The following is a 24,887-nucleotide window of genomic DNA, read 5'->3' as shown; positions in this document are numbered from 1 at the left end:
GGGCTGTGCAGGTGCGTAAGGAGAAACAGCTTTTTGCCTGAGGTGAGCACCACTTCAAAGGCCAGAGGTGAAATCCCATCTCAGCAAAGATCCAAACGCTGTCGTGTGTTTTCTTTCTTTCCCCCATCCCTGCTGGTTTGGTTTTGCTTGCAGCTGGAGCACGGGTTCAGCTCTGCATTTGGTGAGGCTGCAGGGGTCCCCCCATGCTGCAGAGGGGTGACCCGGTTTCCCCTTCCCACTGTGCTCCCACTCCATGTTGCTGCAGTTCTTTACCCTGTGGCACCAGGCTGTGTTCCTTTAGCTCATTTATTTGCTAAACCCAAGGAGGCTGTGACCTCAGGCTTGCTTGTTTTCCTGCTGGATCCCAGAGGCAGGGTTCCCTGGTGATGCTTGGCAGGACAGGGTGACCCTGTTTGCTTGCCCACCCGAAGTTGCTGAGCCTCTATAGAGACATAATGAGCAGGAAGAAGCCTTAAAACCCCGCTCTGTTCTGAGAGTTGGCAGATGTGAGGCCGTTGCCGATGAGCCTGGAGTAAAACTTCATTTCTGCTAATTGCTTTTGCTGTGGAGGCTGTTTCTGGAGAGGTAGGAGTGGGGCTGCACTGTGTGCCCTCAGCACTTATTGATCGCCACGTCGATTATTGTGATTGGGTTTTGGGGGCAATTTAAGCAGTTTTGCCAGCTGGCTAAGAGCGCTGTGATGCATTCTGATACCCAAATGTGGGTGGGTGCAGCACCCTCCAGCTCACCCTCCCTGCTCCTACACAAAGCCATACCCAGCACCCTGCTGCTCTCCCCATTGCCCGTCATGGTGCAGTGCAGCTGCTCTCCACCCCATGCTCTCTTTGTGAGACGGAGAGCTGTGAGCTTGAGATTTCCATCAATAATTAGCTTTGAATCATCACTTGGTTAAAGTCTCAGGCCAAATGCAGACGGAATGACTTTTCACTTGTGTTCAGCATGGTGAGGCTGCTCATTGCATGTTCAAGGGAGATTGCAGATTGACTTCTTTCTTTGATTTGCATGTGCCTTGGATCAAATAAATCCTCCATGGGAGGGCCGTGGATGTGGCACTGAGGGACATGGCCAGTGGGATGGGTTGGGCTTGAGGATTGCAGAGATCTTGTCCAACCTTAGTGATTTTTATCTCCTGGATGCTTGAAATTAAGCAACCACGTGTCTGGGTGCATCTGTGTGCACAGACGTCAGCTTGACAGCAGCGGTCAGCTCATTATGGGTTTTTATTTGTTGCATATTGACATCTCTTTGTGGATAATCCATCTCAGCCTGCAGTGCCTGGAGGTCTTATTAGGGCTCCTGAGACAGAGATGCAGCAAATATAATTGGCCCCATGCTTCAGCTGCTCTGTCATAGAGCAGCACGCGGTGCTGTGTGATGCTGCACACCTGCCTGAGCTGCAAAGCTGCCCGTCCTCTGGAAGATGGGAATAATTTGGGATCATAGTCCCACTTACTGGTGTTGTAGGCACTCATTTGCTGTGACACTGGGAGCAGCTGGCTTGCTGCAAACGCCTCCCTCAGGTACAAGGAAGACAGGGGAGCACTGATGTATGTTGTGCAGCAATGATTCACGAGGCTTTGGGACTTCACTGCGCCACTTGGAGCTTTGTAACTATGATGGTTGTAATTGCTTCAATGAGTCCTGACAGCAGCTAACTTTCATTCTAACTTGAATACTTTGTTACTGGAGCTGGCAGGTGGTGCACGGGTGGGCTCCAATGCTGAAACCCAGCACCATGGCACCAATAGAACCCAGCTTGGTGGGCTGGGAATGTGTCACCCACACAGGGGTGGGTGGAATGTGTCACCCACACAGGTGTCACACCACATAGGGGCAGAGTGGTTCCCCTATAGGACAGTGTATCTGTGCTCCCAAGTGGTGGTTTCCCAGGCAGAGGGAGGCTGATCCCTCTCACCTTCTGCTCTCCATCTCTATGCTGCTCTGTAGCAGCTCCAATTTACCCCGCTCAGGTCCCCTTGCTTTTTATTTACTCTCTGCTTCTTGAAGTCGAGTTCTGTTCCAAAAGCAGCTATAAAAAATGGCCTCATTACAGATCACTGTTTACTGTGTCTCACTGACTTCCCGTTCGGATGTGCTGAGCTTTCCAAAGTTGGGGGGGGGGGGGGGGGGGAAGGAAAGGTGCTCTGTTTTGTAGGGCCAAACTCGTGAGTGCCTTACAAATAGGAACCCGCTGCAGTTTTCCTTCCCATCTTCCTACAGCATCACTGGGAGAAAACATCAGAGAGCACCCTGAAACCTTGCTGGAGGTGGAGGTGGTGCCCTCTTTCTCTGCTGGCTGAGGTGATGAGGTATGATGTGACCTGAGGCTGAAGGCTCCTGTGTGCTTTGCTGGGGCAGGCGATGACTGAAGGTGTTAGATAGATCCTGTGGGCTATGCCAAGGAGCATGAAAAGCAGTGAGGTTGAGGTTTTATTTCCCCTCCTGTTGAGTGATTAATGAGAGTTAAATACTTACCTTCAGTACCGTGCAGGAGCAGCCTTGTGAAACACATCCTTGGTAGTGTCCCATTGGGTTGGGGTACTGCCAGGCAACAGGCACTTTGATGCTTGGTTGCTGCAGGCCAAACTGCTGTTCTGCAGCCGTGGCACTGAGCTGCCTGGCTGTGTCTGAGTGCTTGAGTGAGGGATTTAGGATGCAGGATTTAAGGCTTTTGCTGGACCAAGCCAGGTGTGCACCAGGGTTACACTGTGCAAAGAGGAATGGCTGTGCAGCCCTGGGGGCTGAGCATCACCTCTGCCTGCATCCTGTGGGTGCTGCAGACCCAATGCTTCTTTCTGCTCCTCAGCAGCCAGAAGGAGCCCAGCTCTTGGCTGGGACAGAAATGTTGCTTCAGACTGACCTCAGGGCGAATTGTTGATCTGCTGCTTTGTCCATTCTTAAAGAGACAGAGCCCTTTTCTGGGTGCGGGGTTGGAGCCCTTGTGCTGCGGTACTTCTCCACTCAAATTCCTCTCAGCCGAGCCCTCCTTAAGGATTCTCTCAAGCTATGCTGATCCCACAGCTCTGTTTTCATTGTTAGCTATTTATTTTGAGTGTTGACGCACCTCCCTGGAGCTGCATGACAGCTTTCTTCCCCCTTCCTAGTGCTGGCCTTGCCCTCAGTTGCATCCTTCACCTGAAACAAGCTGAAAACACAGCAGTGAGTGCAGCTTCCCTGCTCAGATCCCACCCCTGTGCACCTGCACTGTGCACCCCTGGGATTCTGCTTTATCCAAAGCTGTGTTCCCTCTGAAGTTGCTTTCTCTAAGGAGAGGTAAAGGCTTTCTTTCTATTTCAGAGCAACTCCTAATAAAAATGAGAGTTATTACAACTTCAAACCCACCCCCCTCCTGTTTTCTTTGGTTGCAGCTCAGTGTTGTGTTCCATCCAGTGATGCAACCCAAGGAGCGGCCACGTTTGTCCTCCACCCTCTGTGAGCTCTGCAATGGGCTGAGCAGAGCTGTCCCAAAGCAGAGCACGGAGCTGTGTGTGCAACAAAGCTTTGCTGCTGCAGCAGTTGCTGTTGGGGTTGGGGGGTTGGGATGAGTTTTATATTGCTTGGGTTTATCAGTGGCCCTGCAGCTGCTGAGCCCTGTGAACATGGGCACATTGGGTAGCAAAGCTTTCCCTAGAGCTGTGATTTTGCTGTTGGGTGTGGGGCTGTTGAGGAGTTAAGCTGCTTCAGGCCACCTTCCCTATTTCTGGTTATGTTCTATGAATATTCAGCTGATTTTCCTCCTGGGGATGTGAATCCAGACCATTCTGGCTGAGTGCAACCTGATGGATCTCCCTCTTGTTAGCGGGAAGGTTTAACCAGGGTGTAAACGTTTGGGTTTATCCCTGTGGAAGCCTTTCAGCTTAACATAAGTGGAACATCTGAGCCTTTTTATTTCCTTGTGTCAGAAGGTGTTCGTGTTCTTGCAAAAGTCTGAATGACTCCATCAGAGACAGCAGACAAATGTGGGCGCAGATGGGTCAGGTTGCTTTGCAGCTCCTTAGCAGAAGTCACCGCAGAGTGCTGTGTCAGCCACCAAGATTCCTGAGTTGCTTGAAAAGCCCTGCAGAGCACATCTTGCAACATCCTTATTGTCCAGGGTCATCCCGTTGCCGAAGTGCCCAATGTGATGGCTGGAAGCCTTTCCGTCACCAAACAAAGGCTGCATGCTTCCCATTGTCTCCCTTCCGCCTCATTCGGGTTGTTGCTTGGGTGGCAGGAGATAACACAGGATCTGCTCTTGTTGTTTCCTAACTTGGGGGACTGCCCTGTCTGGGTAGCCAGCATCCAGCTGGAAGGTCCTCCTTCGCCTCCTTGGAAATCCACCAGCCTGACTCATATCCTGACTCTCTCTTTGGGTCTGGCTCATGGGTGGTGTGATGGAGCAGAGCATTGCCTGCGGTAGAGACCCGCTTGGAAATCAGCCTTTATTTGCTGTGACACCACTTGACATCTCAGGATTGAATTTGCCAGGTCTGCTGGACCTGGAGAGCACCTCTGGTTGTGCAGTGCCCTGTATACCCATGTTGGGAGCAACGTGAGCCCGTGCTGACAGCTGACCTGGGGCTGAACCTGGTGCAGTGATGCAGATGCTGACAGCTGTACAGGATGCGATGACAGTGGGGCGGTGTCTGGGGGGGGATTCACACCTCAGCTCACGCTGCCAGCTCTGCCTTGATAAATGGGGGAGGTGAAAAAGTTCCTCTAGAGGAAATTTGCTCTTTCTCTTCAAGCCCTGTTCTTTAATGCTGATGGGGGGGGGGGGGGGGGGGGGAGTAAATTGGCCTTTTTATAGCATTCATATCTTTTTGCTGTGCTTTATAGTGGCTTACTGCTAAATGGAACATCTGGTATTTGAAAGGGAGTGGGCAGGGAGCAGAGCAGACCCAGAAGGGGAGGAGCGGGAGAAGTGATTTGTGTTTGTGCTGCGAAACCAGAATTGTCTGTGAAATCTGCCCGACTCCATGTGCATGACAAAAGCATTTGGCCCCACGGGAGGGAAAGAAAATGCCCAGGCCTTGAGCACACATCCAGCCTTGCTCTGGGGCTCACAGATGGGGGTTGCTGCACAGTCGCTCTGGGAAACCCCATTGCAGTGCTGTGCGGGGTCAGGCAGTGCCCTCTCTGAGCATCAACTGACTGCTTTGAACTGAGACGTGCTTTAGAGACTGGTTTGCTTTCTAGGAAAGGCTGTGTTGGGTTTATCAGACACGTGGAGTGTTTGCAGGATTAACTGCGTTCATGTAAGGGTATAGGTTTGCCTTACAAGGTTTCCAAGGCAGGATTGACCTCTGGAAGAAGCAACAGGAGTGGGGGAGATCCATGTGTATATAGGAGATCCATGTGTATATATAGCTGTATAATTACATTTTGTCATGTATTTGTGGAGAGCAAGTGTGTGTTGCACCCACACACAGCCTGGTGGTTCCCCAGGACAGGCAATGTGCCCAATATCCAGGGCAGGTTTGTGTGCCTACTGAGACCTGACATGCTTATGGGAAGCACTTCTGCACGTGTGTGATCTTCCTAGAAAGCTGCTGGTGAGCCTCAGGAGGAAGAAAACAAACAATTCTCATCTTGGAGAGCTGTGGGAGAATTGTGGCTTTCAACAGCAAATAAAATCAAATCTATAGTAAACCCAGGATGTTGCTTTGAAGTGCTTCCCGCTTTGATTTTATAGCCCAGCTCCTACTTTTCTATCTGTGCTGCTGAGCTTTGAGCTGTTCTTTGGGGCTGGAAGGGAGGGAGCAGGGCTTTCCTTGCACACCATTCTTTGCTCGTTTTGCTCAGCTCTGGCAGCAGGGAGCACCTGGAGGAGGGCTGGATGTGCAATGAAGCTCCTCCAAGAAGATTTTTTCCCATGCTGGGTTGCAGGATGTGAAACGTGGGCATTGCACTGAGGTTTGTGGGGTCACAGCACTGGGTGCCAGGAGGTGCCATTCCCAGGGGAGCAGCCATGCTGCATCTGGCCCTTCTCATCTCTCCCATCCCCATGATTCATCCCATATCTCTCTGCATGGGGTCATCTCCTGATCTGGAAACCAATTGGAGGCCCAGGAGCCTGCCCTGCATCTGTGCAAATATTGCATGTAATGCTGAGTATTGCTAGGTAATAAATGGGCTCCATCGCTGCCACTTCTCAGCACTTTGCCTGGCACCTCTGTGCTTCACACCATCAGCATCTCCCTGATGGGAACTTGGTCTGAGAGTGGTTAAACATTCTCATCACCTGATAGCAAAGCATGTTTCTTGCAGCATGAACAGCAGCTGTGGTCAAAGGCCGTGAAGGAAGAGAGATGAGGCTGTGATAAGGCTGGGAAAGGCTGCTGGGGTTGGAGGCTCTGCCTTTTCTGTGTAGAGTTTTGCAGCCTCATCATGTGTGGGTGCACATCACAGAGGAGCACCTGAATGCTTTTCTTAGGGGTGACAAAGGTTAGAGGTGGTTCCCCTTATCTCAGAAGGCACAACAAGGAAGCTTGAGTGTAACTGCAGTGTCTGCATGAGAGGGTTTTCCTTAGCCAGGTTGTCACAAGAAGCATTTCTAATTAAACACATTTAATTCCAGATTTTTCTGTCACCCCCCCCCCCAGCTTTCCCTCTTTAATTATATTTGCTACCGTGTTTAACAGCTTTCCCTTCAGAAAAGAACAATTTATGCAAAGGTCACAAACAAATTCTGGCACTAATTACTCCAGGAGTTGCATGGGGGGAAATCAGTTCCATGGGGGAAAGCTAAACCTTTCGGGACTGCATGGAAAGGGGCTTCATCTGCACGTGCACAAAGCTGGGCACCCTCTCAATAAGTCAGTGCATCCACGTTGGGGCCTCGGTTGTAAAACCCTTGGCTGGTCTTGTAGCTGATTTCTTTGGGTTCTGGGCCACGTTGATGAATGGCATTGCTTCCTTTGGTCCATCTGTGGGTGTTTCTGCTGGTGGGTTTTCGGTCCCGTTCTGTTGTTGGGTGGAGGAGTGGGATAGGGCTGAGCCCTTCCCTATCACAGCTGCTGGCTGCCCAGCCTGGCTGCTGGGCTGGGTTAATGGGTTTTGTCACCTCCGAGTTTTGGAGCGACTGCAACATCTGTTCTGAGTGATAATAAAGCAGTGCTGAGGGGAAATTAGCATACAGCTGCCGGGGGGGAGAGAATCTCTATAGGAAGAAAAGAAAATAATGGAATTTATTGATGGGAGGTGGTGCCTCATTGCATTTTCATGTTTCCTGGTGGTTTTGGCAGCATGAGCAGAATCTGCTCCTTTGCGATGGAGAAGGACAATGCCACAATATGGGCTCCTGATGGAAATTCTAAGTGGAAGTGCCCCATGTTCTGGTGCTTCAGCTAAAACCAGGGGTCCTCCTGGCTCCTCTGTAGCTCCCACACTGCTGCTCTATGCCAATAACGTGACACTGAGGACTGGCTCCATGCAGGCCATTAAACCCCATTTCTGTGTCTTTATTTCCCTGGTGTATTTCTAGAAGACCCGGATCCTGAAGTTCTGTGATGCAAAGGTTTAATTTTTCCTTAAGGGAAAGCAGACAAACAGGCGTTGGCTGTCGCTGCTTTGGGGAAGTGCGTAGGAACGGGATTGAAGTGCTCTCTGAAGTCTCATAAACTTGAAAGCAGAGTTAAAATAGGCAAGGTTTAAAACGTACAAAGCAGAATATTAGCAAACAGCAAGTGGGTGGCGTTCTGCATCCCCCCCCTCCTTGTGAGATAACTTAAAGGGTGGAGGTGGGGAACTGCCTTCAGCATGGGGATCCACCAGAATAAAGCTGGAGGAGTGAATGGTGTTATTGCTTAGCTGTGCTTTGCCAAGTGGGAAAGGAGGAACTGCTCGAATCCACCTCAATTTCTTCCCAGCCAGTTCTCCTAATGACAGTGTGGGGTGTGAAGGTACCTTAAGGTAAAGATGAGGTGCTGGGTGGTGTTATTGCTCCATACAAACCTTTCATACAGCCGCTCAGCACCGTTATTTCTACTGCTCCAGTAGTGCCGTGCAGGAGGAGCTCCCTGCAGGTGTCTCTGCACAAAGGGGTGTTTAACTTGTCTTTGTGCTGGAGGTAACGTTAATCACTGCTTGGGTTTGTCTCTGTCAGAGCATCGGGCTTTGTTGTGCTGGAGAATACACACGGAGCTTTGCTGGGGGTGCTGTGAGCCCTGCTTGGTGCTGTGAGCATCCTCAGTGGCACACAGGGCTCCATTCCAGGATCTGAGCTCTGTTGAAGTCCTTACAGTGCCCTCAGACTCAGGTAGGAAGGATGTAGGGGATGCGTTCATCCTTAATTTTTCTCCTTGGGTCCCCTAGCTTTCATGGTTGTGCTGTTCCCACTGTGAATGGCAGCTTTCCTTTACCACTTTTCTTCCCCTCCCATCTGTAAATCAAAGCAGAAATAGCAATAGGAAGAACTTGGTTCACCACACAGTTGCAAGTGCTCTTAAAAAAGGGCAGGTGATTACAGATGTCATTGCTTGTGGTGTTTGGGATCTGCAGGCTGTGTGGGGTGGTTGGTTTGGGTGCATGAGTCTAAAGAAAGAAGTCACAAAGCAGAAGATGGAAGGGCTCTGTGAAGACCCAGCAGTTCCTGGGAAGGCTAAAGCTGCATTTCCCTCTGAGGGCTTTCTTCCTCTCTGTGAGGCCTCCAGATCTCCATCAACTAGATGCTGCTCGCTCCTTGAGTCCTGCAGGGGGAAATAATCTTCCTAGTGGTAGTTTGCTTTGTTAGAAAGAGTTGCATTTTGCTTTTTGAATGCAGCCAGAAGCCGTGATGAATTTGTGCAGAATATTCTTTATTTCCACCCCCTCCCCTAAAAGACATCAGCAGTTGGAGAGCCGCTCTTCTCCGGAGCTCCAGGAAGTGCTGGTTTTAATAAGAGCTTTTTGCATTGGAAGCTGCACCTCGGAGAGATGCTTTATTTCCCCCGGTGTTTATGGCCATGTAAAATACTCTGTAGTCTTCACTTTTCTTTGCAAAGTCTCAATTGCAGTGTGCGGAGGAGTGATTTATTCCTAACAGCTCAGCCTAATGTGTGCCGTAGTGATCTTAACAGGAGCTGGACCAGGCTTAATGATTGCTGCAGAAGATCTAAAAAGCATCACATTGGCTGCTCGGCACTCCTAATGACTTCTGCTTGGGATTGTGCAGAGCTCGGTGCGTTTTATTGTAGGCTCATAGAATGGCCTGGGTTGCAAAGGCCCACGGTGCTCATCCAGTTCCAACCCCCTGCTATGTGCAGGGTTGCCAGCCAGCAGCCCAGGCTGCCTAGAGCCACATCCAACCTGGCCTTGAATGCCTGCAGTGATGGGGCATCCACAGCTTCCTTGGGCAACCTGTTCCATGCAAATCAGTGTAGTTGTTCTCATGCTAAGAAAAGGAGGTAAAGTGTGTATGCAGGGTGAGGCTGGTGTCACAGCTCAGTGTGCAGCCGATTTGGAAGCAAACCATGGTATTTTCTGCATGAGCACAGCCTGTGAGCAGCAGATCCCTTCTCCTGTAACGTTTGCTCTGCCTGTGCACGGGCTGGTTGAGTTCTCAGTGTGTTTATGGAAGCAGTTGCTAAGAGGATTAATTTAAAGCAGAGGGTAACTTTTTGTTAGTGGTATGCAGCTTAAATAGTGGAAATGAGTTCATATTGGGTGGCTCTAGGAAAACAGCACGGGGTTGCTGTCCAAAATGAACAAGCAGGCTGCATTTAACTGCGTGTTGACGCTTAGCCACATCAATAACATAACTTTAATTTGCGGGTCACTGGGCTTTTTGTATTCTTTTAGGGCCGCTGCCTATCTAGATGCATCGACCAGCTCCCATTTGAAGCTCTGAGTATTGCCCTTCTGCGTCCTGCCCATTTCCAATGATGTGAAGTGGGGCGGATGGCTTTGGGAGGAGTGAGGGTTAATGGCTGTGCTGGGCTCAGATGCTGCTCCCCACTCCCCTGCCCCTTCTGCTGAAGCATTAGCGGTCCGGCCCAACAAGTCCCCAGGGCCTCATCTCCCTGCTCTGTTCGTACCAAATTAATTAGACCAGCACAGCAAAACGAACCCTTCCCTAACGCTCTCCGCTCTGCAGATGCAATTACTCCCTTCTACAGAGTTTATTTTAGATATTCCAATTAGGAGAGTAAGCAGTGCTCGTGTGTGTGCTGTCTGGTGTAACTGTTGCTGTCTGGCTGGTAAATACATCATTAAATTCTGCTTCTAGGGGAAATGCTTGTCCTAGTGGAGCACCTGCATGTGAGTGCACCCGAGTCCATGCAGGGGTGGGGAGAGGCAGCCTCTGAGCATAGCTGGCTCTTCTCAGCTCACAAATTCCAGTTAACCTTTTTATTTTCCTTTCTTTTCTTAAGTGAGTGTGAATTGAAGAACCCCAAGCATCCGTGTTTCTACTGAGGTATTTAAATAGAGCATGGTTTCTTTGCGGTAGGCTACAATACATCCTTGGTAGTGCATGTTGTCGTAGGATCAGTGAGGTTGGGAAAGACCACTAGGGTCATTTAGTCTGGGCATCCACCCACCATACCCAAAGGAGGACTTGCTTTTTATACTAAGCCAAAGCTTTCAGCTGTTTGGCCAAAACATTGAAGATTTTGGGCAAGAAGAGCTCTGGGCATCCTGGTCTTCTTATGGCTGGCAACCCTGCACATAGCAGGGGGATTGAAACTGGATGATCATTGTGGTCCTTTGCAACCCAGGCTGTTTTATGAACTGCACCTCTCTGTTTCCACCCAGGATTAATATCAGGGCAGGGCATCCACCAGGCTGATTGCAAGGTGCTGCATTTCTGCATCCCTCAGATCCCTTCTTTAAATGTAGGGGAGGTTTCTAAACCCATCTCTAGCCTTGCTGATGCCAGCACTGAATACAGCCCTGTTGTGCTAATGCAGCAGGCAGGCAAGTGTTACAGGCTGCAAAGAGCAAGACAGGTATCAGATTAGAAAGTTGTGTTGATCTTGTTACATTCCCAGTGTGCTAATATAATGAACAATATTAATATCCAGAGCCTTCTTTCCCATAATCTGTGGGCTCAATTCTCATTGCTGATTCTTTCAAGCTGAAACTCAACCTTTTCCAGCAGCTTTACTGATGATTTACCTGCTGTAGCCCATTTCATCATGCACAGAGCATGTTGGGTTGGGCACAAAGCTCCCCACTGTCTCCTTCGGTTTAGGACTCCTCCAGATGAAAGGTCATGGATGGGGACATGCCCAGCTCCATGCCTGGAGCACGTGTTGCAATGGCTGACGCTCGATACAAACACGCCTTTGAAACTCTTGGCACTCAGTCACTGCATTGAGATGCTTTCAGTTCGTTTTGGCACTGAATCATTTCACACTTAGGGAAACTTCACAGAGCAGCATTAATTTTTGGCCGGAACCTCTCATTAAATCCCACTTTGCAAAAATAACTGGAAATGGAAAGTGATTGCTTTCTGGTTCTTTTTACTAGTGTGTTTTCTTCCCCTGTTGCAAACTGAGGTGGCTGAGAAGCTGTAAAACTGGGTTTCAGTGGCACTTGTGTTCTCCTTCCCGGCAAAAAGCCTCATGTGAATGGTCACTGTGGGGTCAAATGACAGATATGGGGTCTCTGGGGTTTGGTGGATTTAATGGCCTTTAGCTTAGCTCAGAGCAGTTTAATTTCCAACCTTTCACTCGTGCAATGGAAAGCAAAATAAACAAAGGGCAGACACACTGAGTATCCAAATCTATGGGCATAGCAGTGCACAAAGCCCAGCTTTTTCAATAAGGACCTTCACAACCCATCATCACAGCTATTCCAGCAGGCTCCCCGTCCTTCCCCTGCTTGAAGTTCATCCTGATTTGTACCTCTCACCCATATTAGACATGATAGTTAACCTTCAGGTTTCCTGTCTCGGCCTCCCAAGCTTTATGAGACTTACCGTTGCTATCCGGTTAATTAATTTCCTTGCAGTGTTGGAGGGGAGAGGAACTGATACCCTGAATGCAAATCAGAAAAGGCGGTCAGAGCGCTTTGTGCAGTAAGAGAAACAGTGCTAACGCCTGTGTTTGTGGATGGTAATATAGAGAAATGGATTTGGAGCCATGAGGAGAGAGCCAAGTAGGATTTGGGGGCTGAATCTGAAGCCTACTCAGACTGAAGACTCATGGGAGGCTTCTGCTGCTGCCTGGGCGGCTCTGAGAACTGAGCTGTGTTTGAAGACTTTGGAACTCTTCTTTCAAATGTTGGGTGTTTTCTGACCGTCTCTGCAGGGATGAGGAGCTGAAATGCAGGGCCTTCCTCCCAGCTAGTCACCCTCCTTTCCCTCTGTCCCTGCAATGCAATTTGCCCTGTTGCAATGGATGTGGCCAACAGACACGTGGCTATGGGAGTTGCATGGTTCCTCGTACAGAGGGAGGTGATGGCAGAGATCTCCATGAAGGCAAAGCACGTTGATTGCATCACTGCTCCAAGTCACATCTGTCCCCTGATGTTTGTTGCTTTATAGAAAGCAATTGAGTTGGACGAGCAAAGCTTGCTGTGCTAAATGCATGCTGCCTGCTCCTGATTTACTCTCTGGTCTTTATAAAAGAAATCCCAATGGGGCACACTGTGGGTCTGAGGTGAGGCTGACATCCCCTGGCTCTCCCCATCTTGTTCTTAATGCAGTAGGCTGCGTGTCCAAAGCAAAAGCTGAACCACAAGCAAGCAAACAGCAGCAGAATGGGTGAAGCCAGAGGTGCTCTGGCTGCTGCGTGCAGCTCCCACGTGCCACCATGATCAGAGAAACATCCAGAGGCCCATTAAAAGCACATTGTGAGCTTAATCTTGCACGGTGTAGCCTAATCTCATATGCAGGTCTGCATCAGCCATCTGCAATGTGAAGAGTAGGGCTCTGGTTTTAATTACTTGTTGAAGAAGAAGCTGGGGGATATCTTTCAGCATCATTACCCGGTGCCATTAAGCTGAGTTTTTGGACTGTTTGTTGTCTGCTTCCAATAATGCCATCCCAATCCCCAGTGTGTCATTTAGGAACTGTTTCTCACTGAGCCCACTGGCAACCAGAGGGCTGGCAGCCTGATTTCAGCAAGGACACGCAGGTAAATGTGGGCTTGGGCAAGGCACAGGCAACAGCAAGCTCTCTTCTCTTCTGCCGGGACAAACCAGAGCTCCCTGTGCTTCAGCACTGATGTTGGTGCTGAGCTGTGATCTCTGGATCTTGTCAGGCAGCAGCAAGACTGGACAAATCGTGACCTATTAGAGCCTTTCAGCCTCCCAGCGTTGCCATCCCGGAGGTATCCAGGAGAGCAGCCTTTGCTGAGTATCCAATTTCTAAGATGACTTGCTGACACTTGTATCAAAACGACAGAATTTTGCAATTGTTCCAGGCCATTATACCCTCCATCAGCAATATAAAAGGTAGAAGCTGCAACAAATGCGGGGTTATAAATATTTCTCATGGCTGTGTTCTCGCTTTTCAATTGCGCTTTCCCTGCCTGCACTGCGCTGCTTTGGCTCAGTGGGATGAATGCGTTGGGAGATGGGTTAGTTCAGCACCTCTGATTCCTGGCAGGTAACCTGGCACTCCTTGCAGGGAGGAAAACAGCACATTTGGTTGTAATTTCTGAGGCTTTGTGAAGGGTTAAGCAAATCTAATTGGAAGCGGATCACCCCAGATCACGCCTGCGTGGGGAAATGATGCTCGAATTAACGCGATGGTTGCTCGTACAAGCTCTTGCCAGAAAAGTCTGCTGGATGTTGAAAGATTGCATGCCACTGGTCTGATATCAGAGCTTTTGAAAGAACATTTCCTAGAGGGGCTTAAAACCAAAAGCACGCAGCATCTGCAGCGAGGCAGATGTGTGCCTTGAGCTGGGGGCATGCCTGCCCCAAATGGCCATGCTGCCAGCTGAGGGGACGGCCAAGATAACAGTGCACGGGTAGGATTGGACTCATAAAATTGATACAAAGCTCTTGAATTCGATATACATATTTGGCTATTATTTCACAGTCGCCTGCGTGACATAAATGACGTTGGAGTCAGGTATTACAGGCATCGAATGCAGTTCCCACCCCGTGGTGTGTTTCTAAAGTCAAAGCTTTCCTATTCAGCATCTCACTTTTAAACAGAACAAAGGGATTTCTGCGTGTTTTGTGTGCCAGCCCAGACTTGTAGCTTCCACCCAGGGTTCCATCTCACAGCTCTGGTCCCGGTGCTTGACGTGACAGGGGCTGATTTCCCCACTTGGCTGCCGTTGCTCCTCTCAGGGCATAACGGATCTGTTCTCATCTCTGTCCTGTCAAGAATTCATCACGGCCCAAATCCTCACCCAACCCAAAGAGCAGCAAAACAATGAGAGCTTGGAAAGTTCTGTGTAAGCACATCGTTCTGGTGTAACCTTATATACAGTGACATCATTACCCGTTTTCTTTAACAGCAGCTGGATTCTGTGTTACAATTTGATTGTCACGGTTGGGACAAGCCCTGTCCTAAAGCTGTTGGCTAGAATGTTTTGTATTTTCATTGCTGTAAGCTCAGTGTGTGGGAAGGCATCTGATTTCTTGATCAGCTACAATAATAATTGCTTTCTTTTTTCTTATTTAAACCTATGGTTGTGTTTCATGCATGATGAAGCGTGAGCCCTGGTGGGGAGCTTAGGACTTCATGTCAAGAGCAAAAGCTGAACAGTTCCTCTTTATTCCTGGTACTGAGCTCCGTGATGGAGTCGTGCCTCTTCCTGCAAGGAGAGAAGTGAGCTGGGCTTAATGAGTGCAGCAGGGGACTCTGCTAAGGGTGACAGACATGGGCAGATGGAGCAGTGCCTCTGAGCCCCATGCAGCCTCAGACCTTGTGTCTCGCTCAGTCCAAGCCAGGATTTGGCAGCATGCTGCTGATGTGCCTCAGAGACAGCCCAGTGCTGCTCTAACCCTGCGTTGCGTGGGAGAGGCTGAAAGAAGCCTCTTTGTGTTTGGTCTCTAAGGGATGTGGATAACAGCACAGATCTGGTCCTGGTCCATGAAGGCATGGCATGCTGCTGCTGTCCAAGCTGGTCCTGCCATGCAGCATGAAGGCAGCCAGGGAGGGGTTTTCATGTGACCAGGTGCTTGGATAACCCAAGGGCATCTGTCAGCCCAGGTTTTTCCAGGATGGGCAGGGATGCAAATTCTCTTCTTTATTCAGCAAACAGAGCTTCTTTCCTCACTTTCCTAACACTAAGAATGTGGCAGGTTCCTCAAAGCAGTGCTGTGAACCCAGAGATGTCTGAATTTCCCTCTCTCAGAGCGGGTGAAGACTTAGGCCTTCAGAAAGGGCCAGAACCATTTGCTTTTCCCAGAGCTCGTGCTATTCCTTTGCATACCTCTTCCTTAAAGACATCCTACATGATCAATCTCTGAAGTACAATCAGCATGGAGAGAACTGAAGTAAGGTTTTGGGACTCCTCAGTGCAAAGGTCTCAGTATGGTGGGTCTCAGTATGGTGGGTTTGCACCCCGACTGCACTCGTTGCAGTCGATGGGTTTTGGCAGCCCTGGTGCTGTGTGGGCTGAGAATGGCAGATCTGCAAACACCTCTGATAGAAAGGCTGGGGCAGTTGGGTGAATCCTTTCCCTTCCCTATGCTGTGCTGGTTTTTCCCCTTAGGAGCTTTGCCTGCAGACCTGGGAGGACTTCACAAAGAGGGGAAATGCTGTCCCCGACTGCGGCCGGCAGCTTTCTTTGGGAAGTCACAACTTCCTTCCGCCCATTTACAGCCCCTGTGCATCGCAGTGGCAATGTGGCCCCTCTGGCTCCCCGGCATGCTCACATCAAACCTTTTTGGCCCTGCTGCCAGGGATGGCTCAGCTTCCCTCCCAGCTCAGGGAAGGTCATTGATGCGGTCAGAATGTGCCCCCTTAGGACAGAAGGGTTGTGGCTCTCTGTGTTCTCTTTCCCCTACCCTCAACCACAAGGCGTTACCCCGCTCCCTCCTCCAGCCCTGCGTTGTCATCTTGGATTCATTGGACACCTGATGGGGGGGTTTTGTTCTGTATTTTTCAATTTCATTTCTCACTTTTCTCTGTAGAAGTGCATATAGTGGGCAAAGTGAGCCTGCTGGCCCAGCCTGCAGCAGCCCCCGAGGATTTGGGGTCAGCAGAACCCCCATAGGATGCAGCAGGTTGGGCTTTGGCAGCTCCTACAGTGCTGGCTTGGCCTACACGGAGACTTTCCCCTGTGTTTTCTCTATATGCACATCAGTGCATTTCTTCTGCGTCTCTGATTGATGTGGATTTAATCATTTGATGCTGTGCTGTGTCTCTCATTCTTCCCACGTCCTCAGATCATCAGCCACCTCAGCACTGCTTGCCCCCAGCCCTCTCCTTGTTTTGGTAATTGATGCTTTATAGGAAACCCAGGGGCTCTGCTTAATGCTCCTCCCGCCTCTGGCTCAGGAATAGCTTTCAGCAGTGCTTGTGTCTATAACTGAGCTTTCGTGGCTTTGGTGAATTTAATAGGTTACTCTGGGACCTCCCACTATTGTTTGGGTTTTTTTTTGGGGGGGGAGGGTTGGTTTGTTTTAAATTGATCTTACAATGTTATGCGTATTGGAGCATCCTATTCACAACCTCTGTGTTGTTCTCTGAGAGACCACTCTGCAAGCCCACACTTTGTGAACAGCAGGAGTTCCCACAGCTGCCCAGTGCTCTTTGCTCACTGTACCTGTGCAGGAGCAAGGAGAGCAGCATCAAGCAGGGCAAGGGCTGTACTGGGATCCTCCTGCTCAAGGCAGGTGCTCATAGTGACTCTGTGCTGTCCCTGGAGGATGAGACTTGAGTGACATCTTGAAAGCTGATTCTTCCTTGCTGGGAAGCATTTTGGCTTGCTTCCCCATTCCTCCCAGTGACCAGCAATTGGTGTTTGCTGAAAGAGATGATTGCTATCCCTCAGGTGCTCTCCTAGGGCTAATCAGGGCTTGTGGGTGGAGGTGAGGAGAAGTTGTTGTGGTGAGGTCAGTGCTCATCGGTGTTTTGAGCTCATTAATCAGCCTTGCTAAGTGGAATTTGCCCAGTCTGTGAGGCTCTGAAATGGGGAGAAATAATAGCACTAAATTGTTTGAAAAAATAATTTCGTTCTCCACTTCTCAGTAGATAAATCTGCTGTCCAACAGCCTGAAATTTAATCTGTCCATCTAAAGTAATTGATGAGCTGCGACTTGAATCCAAATGTGAATGGGAGGGGAGGTTTTCCTGCAGAGATGCTTTTGTATCACTTCTGCAGCTGCTGCTTTCTGCTAGAGACGATGGGATGGAGCAGGGGAGCACCAGGGCTGCTGTTTGGAGGGGGACATGAGCTTCCATTGTGCTTGTGGATTTAATTACTGCTCCCAAAATTCTCAAAGCCTTGATGTGGAGGAGAGCTCGGCCAGGCAGAGACATTTGGAGTGATTAGGAGGTAAAGACCATGGCTTAATGAGCGGTTGTCAATGCAGGGTAGTGGGAGCTCCAGCCCTGTGGATCCTGATGGGTACTTGGATGCTCTTAGACTTTCTCACCCTGACTTTGAAACAAGCAAAGGGGGAGTGTCAATAGCTCTGTGCTTCAGCTGGCTGCAGGCCTGATTGTGCTTGCTCCTGCAGTGGCTCTTATCAGGGCTTCCTCACTCCTGTTGCCGCTCCAAGTGTTAGAGTAGCACGTGGGGAACTCAGCGTGACTCCAAGTTACCCTTTTGTTTTCTTAAGAGGTTTAGGCTGCTGCATACCCGTTTTTCACCACTGATGATTGCAGATTCCATATTTTCTCAATGAGAGCTTTTTCCTTCCCCGTTTGTGACGGCCGTGATAAGCAGATGCTCGCAACTCCCCATTGAGAGCTTACTTTTCTCCTGGTGTGTTTGGGCTGTGTTGGAAGCCAGATAAGAGGAAATCTGACATCACGGTCAGGAAGTGCTAAAGAAAGTCACTTTCGTCATTCGACAGTGGGTTATCTAAAACGGTAGAGCTGCAGCATTCCTTGCATGCTGCTGGGCCCATTTAGAGCCCACGGCTTTGGATGGTGCTCAGCAATGTGGCTCTGTGCCCACTCACCCCACAGTTATTGTACGTGGCTCCGGAGTATGAACCCAGCCCTGCTGCTTCCTTAAGAGACCAGCTCTGAAAAGCTATGAGCTTTCCTATGATCCCACACCAACAAACCACCTGCCACGTTTCTTCCTCTCCCTATATTCTATCATTCAGTTTCTCTCTGGGATCCCAAGCCTTTCACTAGGCTTGCACCAGGAATATAGCAATTGGGGTCTGTTGAGCAGCATCTTCCAAACCCCACCCTGAGCAGTTCGGTTGCTGAGCAGACACTGCAGTGTTCACAGGCTTCATCCCAGAAGCTGCTGAGGAGTTTCCATGCGCAGGGCTGCTGTCATCCCACTGCTGTGATGCTGTGATCGCACTTGCTGAGTTCCTTCAGGGCTGGTAGCAGTTTGTTTACCTTCCTGCAATGTGGTGTGCTGAAAAATAAGCAAATCTGTTCTGAAACTGAGTGTGTGCAGGTGGTGGGGGCCCTTCTGCAGCCAGCATGGCTAGGGGGCTGCAGTTGCTGTTCATTGCCACCCTCAGTAGCGATTCAGGGTATTTTGTTTCTCCAGATGTTTCTTGCTTCCATGGCTGGGCCTTTGCAGCGTGTCTTTAAACAGATGATGGGGCTCTTCTGTGATGCTCGTCAGCTCTTCCTCGATGTTTGTCACTGTGTGAGCTCAGTGGCCCACGGTGTTGGGTGCTGGGACCTGCAGGGAGTGCAGGGGCAGAGAAATGCCCCCTTGCTGTGTGCAATTGAGGCTGTAACCTGTGTCGGCCGCATTCAGAAACTGGAGGCTTTAAAAGGATTTAAAATAAGCACATGCTTTGAAACATGAAATCAGTGAGACTGCCATATGACAGCAGTCGTAGGCCTGCTGCAAGCAACCGGCGTGCACAGGATGTGAATTCCTGCAGGCACCCAGAAGACAAAGTTGTTTCATAAACCGTATCAGCAAGAAGTTGTAAAGCTGTTCCAAAAGCCCTTTCTGTCTAGACAGGTTATATTTATGGCAGCGTTTATGTGAAATAGAGGAATGCCCCAGAAAAACAGAATTGTTTTCAGTTTCTGCCTCTGGTGCTTGTTTGTCTAATGAGAGAGCTGATATGATGGCTGTGCCCGGTGCTGGGAGCTCAGCTTCATGTGGAGGGGCTGAAGGGGAAGGAAGGGTGATGGGGTGTCAATGTGTTGGGAATGAGGTGGTCCAGCATATCCATCACCACTGACCTGAAGCCTAATCCTAAAGGCAGTGATGCTGAGCTACTGTGGTTATGCTTACAGATGCAATGAGTACAACTTGTGCAGGGAAGTGCCAACAAGAGCATGTTGGAAATGGTTAAAAGCTCAGCATTGGGCTTCTGTAGACCCTCAGCTGTAATTTCTATTTGGATTAAGGCTTGAAAGGGAAACATTCTGGCTTGAGTTTTCCAGCCTTTGCGCGGCGTCACCTTATGTTTGAGCTGTGAAAGTTGTTTTTCAAAAGGGTGTTTGTTTCTGGTGTGCAGCTGAGAACACAGAAGTCCTATCAGGGCACCAGGAGCCGACTTCTCCAGGAACAACAAATAAACCAACCCAGCCTTTTTTCATTGCAAGTCCCCAAGCTCCCATTAACTTGTCTCACATGTGAATTTAGCTAAGGGAAATCTCTGTTAAAATCTGTGCCCGTCTGGCTTGTTTTTTTTATCTCCCCTTTTATATTTTCCTTTCCATCAGTTCCTCTGCTTGAAGAACATCCGAACCTTCCTCAAAGTGTGTCACGACAAGTTTGGGTTAAGAAACAGCGATCTGTTCGACCCCTTCGACCTGTTTGATGTGCGGGACTTCGGCAAGGTAAGAACACAGCGCCTGGGGGACGTGAGGGTTTCAATGCTGCTGCTCCAGGCAGCCCTGCGGATTCATGCCATGAATGTGGGAAGGCTATGTGATTCTTTTCAGAGCAAATTCTATGTCTTAACCCATGCATCTGGCTTGCGGTAGCTTGAATATTTGGGGGCTGATTCTGCTGCGTGTTAGTGAGTTAGGGGAGCAAGCACTCGAGCTTTGTTCTGATTGCAGAGCATCTGGGATCAGCCTGTATGTCTATGGGAGATGGCTCTTTTTTGGGGGGGGTGGGCTTCAGGTTTTCCCCGTGTGTTTGTGTGTGTGTATGTGTGCAAAACGTTCACTGCCCACCCCAGCTGCTGCCTTTATCACGAGCAGAACAGCCGCACCACAATCAATCACTGCCAGCTCTGTGATGGGGTGGGGGGGAGTTTCTGAAACAGTCAGAAAGTTTCATACCAAGGCAAAATTAGAAGCAAAGTGTTTGTGAAAAAAGCATGTGGACGGTTCCCCCCCCCCCCCACTACTCCCACTGGATGCTGGTTCTTTTGGTGCTGTGTTACTCAGATGGGAGGACCGAGAGCATCCTGCAGCTGATGGGCAGCACCGAGTGCTGTGGGAGCCCCAGCTGTGAGGGAGGGACATCCTACATGGTTCTGATAAGAGCCTGTTGTTCTGCTCCCTTTGCTTCTGACATGTATGGCATCAGGAGTGCGCTGTTACTCAGATGGATTCAGGGCTCAGGGAAGGTATTACATGGGACAATGGCTATATTCTGCAGTGGAAAAGGTGTGAAAAGATTTATTAAAGCTCTCTATTGTTTTACCTCCTTGGGGCTGCCAGGCGTAAGCTGCTTGAAGACGCCTTCTCCTCCCATTATCCAAAGTGTAGATTTTCACTGCTGATGGGGATGTATTATTTGATATTTATTGCCTAATTTATTTCGGGACCATTATCTGGAATGTGCAATCACAGGAGCTTGTTTTATGAGTTTTTTAATTTATGAAATACAAGGCAGCTCTTGTTGCTCTGGGAATACGAATGCACAGAGGGAACCTTTTGGGCTGGGGGAAAGAAGCGCCGCTAATTAAAACGCTGCTTTATTGTCACGTTTTCTCTTGCTCGGTGCTGTTTCACGTCACCATAGGAGCCCACTAGCAGAAGGCTGGTGGGATGGACTCCTGGAACGTGTCAGCTGAACGCAGCTTTGTTTCCTTTGTGTCCTGGTTCAGCTTCTCCCGACTCCTCCTGTTTACTTTACGGAGGTCATTGAGGACTTTGCAGCCTTTGGTCTGTAGAAGGGGAAGGAGATGATGTGCTGTTTGCTCTTAACCCGTAACAGTGCCGTTTTTGTTGGTTTTTCTAAGAGGCTTGGAAAGGAAAAAAAAACTTAGCATGAACTTCAGAGAGACCCAAATGTATTTGGTGGCTGGGATCGGGCTTGCTTTAATGCGCCTTATCATCTTCAAACAACCTCACGTGGTTTGCAAGGCACAGGTTCTGCACACAGAAATCTCTTCCTGCTGTGGCTGTCATGAGTTCGGTGGGATGTCAGCTGCCCCGAGTCCCTCTCAGAATGTCCCCATTGTCTTTGCCACCTTTCATTCCCTCTCCATCCTCAGATCTGCGTTCAACAGCAGCAAAGCAAATAAACAGGGAAAAATCTGCAGCTGACCGCAGCTCCTTTCCGCTCTGAGCAGCAGTCCTACAAGCAGAAGGAGCCTTCAATTCACGTTCCCACTGGCCAAAGGCAGACTTCACACACACAAAAAAATCCTCCCTGAAGCCATTCATTATTGATACCAGTAGTGCGTTTTGGCCTGTGAGATGCTCTGGCTGTATAAGAGACTTTTGGAGTGGTGCGTAGGACTTTAAGGAGTGTTTAATTACACAGGGAGTGTGGTGGGGAGGTGCTGGGTGGTTCCTTTCTGAGGACTTGAAAGCAGTTATTTCTCTCCTCCAGACCCAAAGGCCGGTTAGACAGCAGTCAGTGACAGCACTCGGACTTGCTGAAGTGTGATTACCAAACAGAATGTGGCACTGGGGATTCTCATCCCTCCTTGGGCTTTAAGCTCAGTAAGTCGCTGCTTCCTTGCTGCCAGCAGGAGAACAGCTGGAGAAATGGGATCGCTGGCCATGTGGGCTGCTCCAGCCCAAATCCCCACGGGGCTGAAAAGATCCATCTCAGCCTTCGTGGGATGTTGGGTAATTGGCAGGCGCGGGCTTCTGCGGAATGGATGTGTCATGGTTCTTGTAATCGGGGCCGCAGTGTTTCCCATTTACCCCTGGGAGCTGAAGGGCCGCTCTCAGCTGCTCACAGCCCATATTTTCCTGATGTCCAGTTGTCTGGCAAACCCTCTGTCGCAAGGGAAGGGCTGTGCTTCACAGCATAGGTTGCCAAAAGTGACTTGCAACGCTGACTGCCCACGTTTCCAGTTTGCAGATGCCTTAAAAGACCAAATTGTTGACAAGGTTATATTGTTTTCTGCAAGTCGTATCACAGCTCCGCCTGGGTTTGAGTCCTTTTTCTTTGAAAGGAGCTCAAAAACCATCATCCACAATAGGGACCTGTACAAAACTGCTCCGTGGTGCCCAGCCCTTCCTAACACAGCCCGGCTTCTGGAAGAGAAATGAAATGAAATAAAGCCTCAGTGCTCGCGTACAGCGTGGTGCTGCGCTGCACTTCATGCACATTTAATAGCAGCAATGATATAAAACGCAACTCTTATTGGACTTGCTAATTTATTGGCACCGACTACGATGAGATAAAATGTACATAAATATGGATTAAACTCTTTATCACTCTATTAGTCAGCATGATAGCGGCAAGGTTCATTAAATGGAGTTACTCATTTTCAATAACACGCAGTAATGTACCTTCTTTTTTGGAGGGGGGGGGGGAGAAATATAGTTCAAATATTCATAAAGCCACAGAGCGTGCCGTTTATTACCCTCCCACCCCTCTCTGCTCTCCCGATGTGTGTTTAATTGTCATCACTTGTCTTTAGAAAGTTCTTGGACTGCTTGGAATAAATGTGCTGCATACATACAGCTGCCCTACGGGAAGGGGCAGCAGCACAGCGTATGCTTTGCATCATCTCAGCCACTCAGTGGCTGCTGTGTGGGGCTTGGATGCGTGTCCAGAGGGGGATCCTATGGAGGCTGAGCTGCTGATTGCTGTATCAGTCGCAATATACGATGTGTGCAGCAGGTGGGATGAGATATGTTAGCAATGGTGATGGGAGCACGGTTGGGCTGGATGATCTTGTAGGTCCTTTCCAACAGTGTGATTCTATGAGCAGTGTTCCCCAAAAGAAGGGTGTGTGTATTTCTTTTAAGCTCCCATGGGAGCAGCAACATAATCTGCCTGCAAAGAGTACATGGAGATGTGTGTGCTGCTGCGTGCTGAACTCTGCATCAGCTTGGACACTGGGATGGAAAAATCAGCTGGGTGAGGATGAGTTGGTTCTGTGGGTCTGTTTGGGGATGGGTGGTGCTTTGCCTGTGATCAGAGCACACGGAGCTCAGAGCTGAGCAGTGCAGGGATGGTTCAGGGAGCTGCTGCAGGACACAGGGGGTGTAGGCTGCTCCTTGGGTTACAGGCTGGGTCACAGCAGGTGCAGTGCGTCCCACAGATGTTTTTGACCCAAGCACTAAATGCACACACAGGAAACTCTGATGCTGAACTTCCCTATACAAATAGGGGCAAATGAATTGCTGATCTCGGTGGCTAGCCAAGCGTGCACCAGGTGGTGCGTTCTGCTGCGCCCTGCACAGACCTGCTGCCATGCTGGCTAGTGGGGCTGTGGCTCCAACTGCTGTTAATTTCCCCCAGCTCTCTTATGGAAGCTGGAAACCGAGTGCTGTGTTGTGCCCTGTGGTGTCCCCAGGTGAGTGAGAGGAGAGGCTGTGTACCCCCCTGCCCACTGGTGGCCCTCCGGCACCCAGCCCAGCAGAAGCTTCTAGCTGCACAGTGACCAATTAGCTCTGCTTTTCCCTTTTAATCTCTCCCCTACTTGCAAATCCGCACTGTTTATAGATGCACAGATTTTCAGTGGAACCGAAAGAGCCAGAAATGTTTGTTCTGGGAAGCTTTGCTTTCTCTCTTACCCCCCCCACCCCCCCACTCAATTCTTGGCTGCTTTCCCCAGTATTTTTCCAAGGGGTCACATTAAGGGGTATTAAGTTTCAGATCAAACAAGCATGGCAGGATCTTTCGTAACTCCCATGGTCTGCATGGGAGAGCTGTTGTCAAAGAGCAGCTGAATGTTGTAATGTGTGAGGAATCCAAGGTATCGATCAGGACATGGATAAATGCATATTCCTAATGTGTATGAAATTGATTTTCCTTTAGTTCCTTCGCTTGGCTGAGCTCTCCTTGCAGTCATATTAGACAAGATTGGGGTGAAAATGATGGTTTTTACTTCGGAAAACCTTTGAGCAATAAGGCATCCACATCTCTGCCTCCACAAAGGGTTTTCCTATTGTTTAGAATATGTCTGCTTGCATTTGACCCCCGCAAGATGTTTTTCCTTGATGATGTCATCGGGCATTTGTGACTTAATGACCTGATGAAGATCATCGTGACTGAGAGATGCCCCCAGGCTAAGTGAGCCCTTCTATGCTCAGCGCTCACTTGGTGCATCTGGCATCACTTGAGCTCAGCTGTTCTGTGTGCATTGGCAAAGGGAGGAAATCCAGCTCAGGTTGTGTCATTGAAAGCAGTCCTGGGGTAAAAAGAGGTTCTTATTCCATAGTGAGCCAGGGCTCTGCTGTTTCTTTATTAAAATCTCCCCTATGTTTCCTAAGCTCTTGGAGCTGCAGCATCTGATAGTGAGGCTGTCTCAAGGCCAAACGCTTCAGTTACAAAGAATAATTAACATTTCTTGAAGCAGATTAATGTGTGGGTGTAACCCTGTGGAGGCAGAATGCGCCAGAAGTGAAACTCTCAGCCTGAAAGCACAGACACGACCAAATGCCACCAACCTGGGGTAGTTCTGCATCCTCCCCCTATGGAACAGATTGGAGGGCAAAAAAAAAAGCTTCTGCAGAAAACAAATTC

The 24,887-nt window shown here is 49.5% G+C and overlaps 1 protein-coding gene across 7 annotated transcripts in view; it reads left to right on the top strand.

Moving 5' to 3' along the window:
• VAV2 (vav guanine nucleotide exchange factor 2) overlaps positions 1-24,887 on the top strand; it is a 96,725-nt gene that overhangs the window by 2,363 nt on the left and 69,475 nt on the right. For all 7 annotated transcript variants that reach the window (XR_011905522.1, XM_072352443.1, XM_072352441.1 and 4 more), the window contains exon 2: positions 19,718-19,834. Coding sequence is in view for 6 of the 7 variants with exons in the window: in XM_072352443.1 (XP_072208544.1) it covers positions 19,718-19,834 (117 nt within the window). In the remaining variant the exon portion in view is untranslated. The remainder of the gene's footprint in view (positions 1-19,717; positions 19,835-24,887) is intronic.

This window comes from Excalfactoria chinensis, chromosome 18 (assembly GCF_039878825.1).
Source record: "Excalfactoria chinensis isolate bCotChi1 chromosome 18, bCotChi1.hap2, whole genome shotgun sequence".
NCBI lineage: Eukaryota > Metazoa > Chordata > Aves > Galliformes > Phasianidae > Excalfactoria > Excalfactoria chinensis.
Note: the sequence above shows the minus strand (reverse complement) of the source record. Positions and strands in the feature narration are given on the sequence as shown.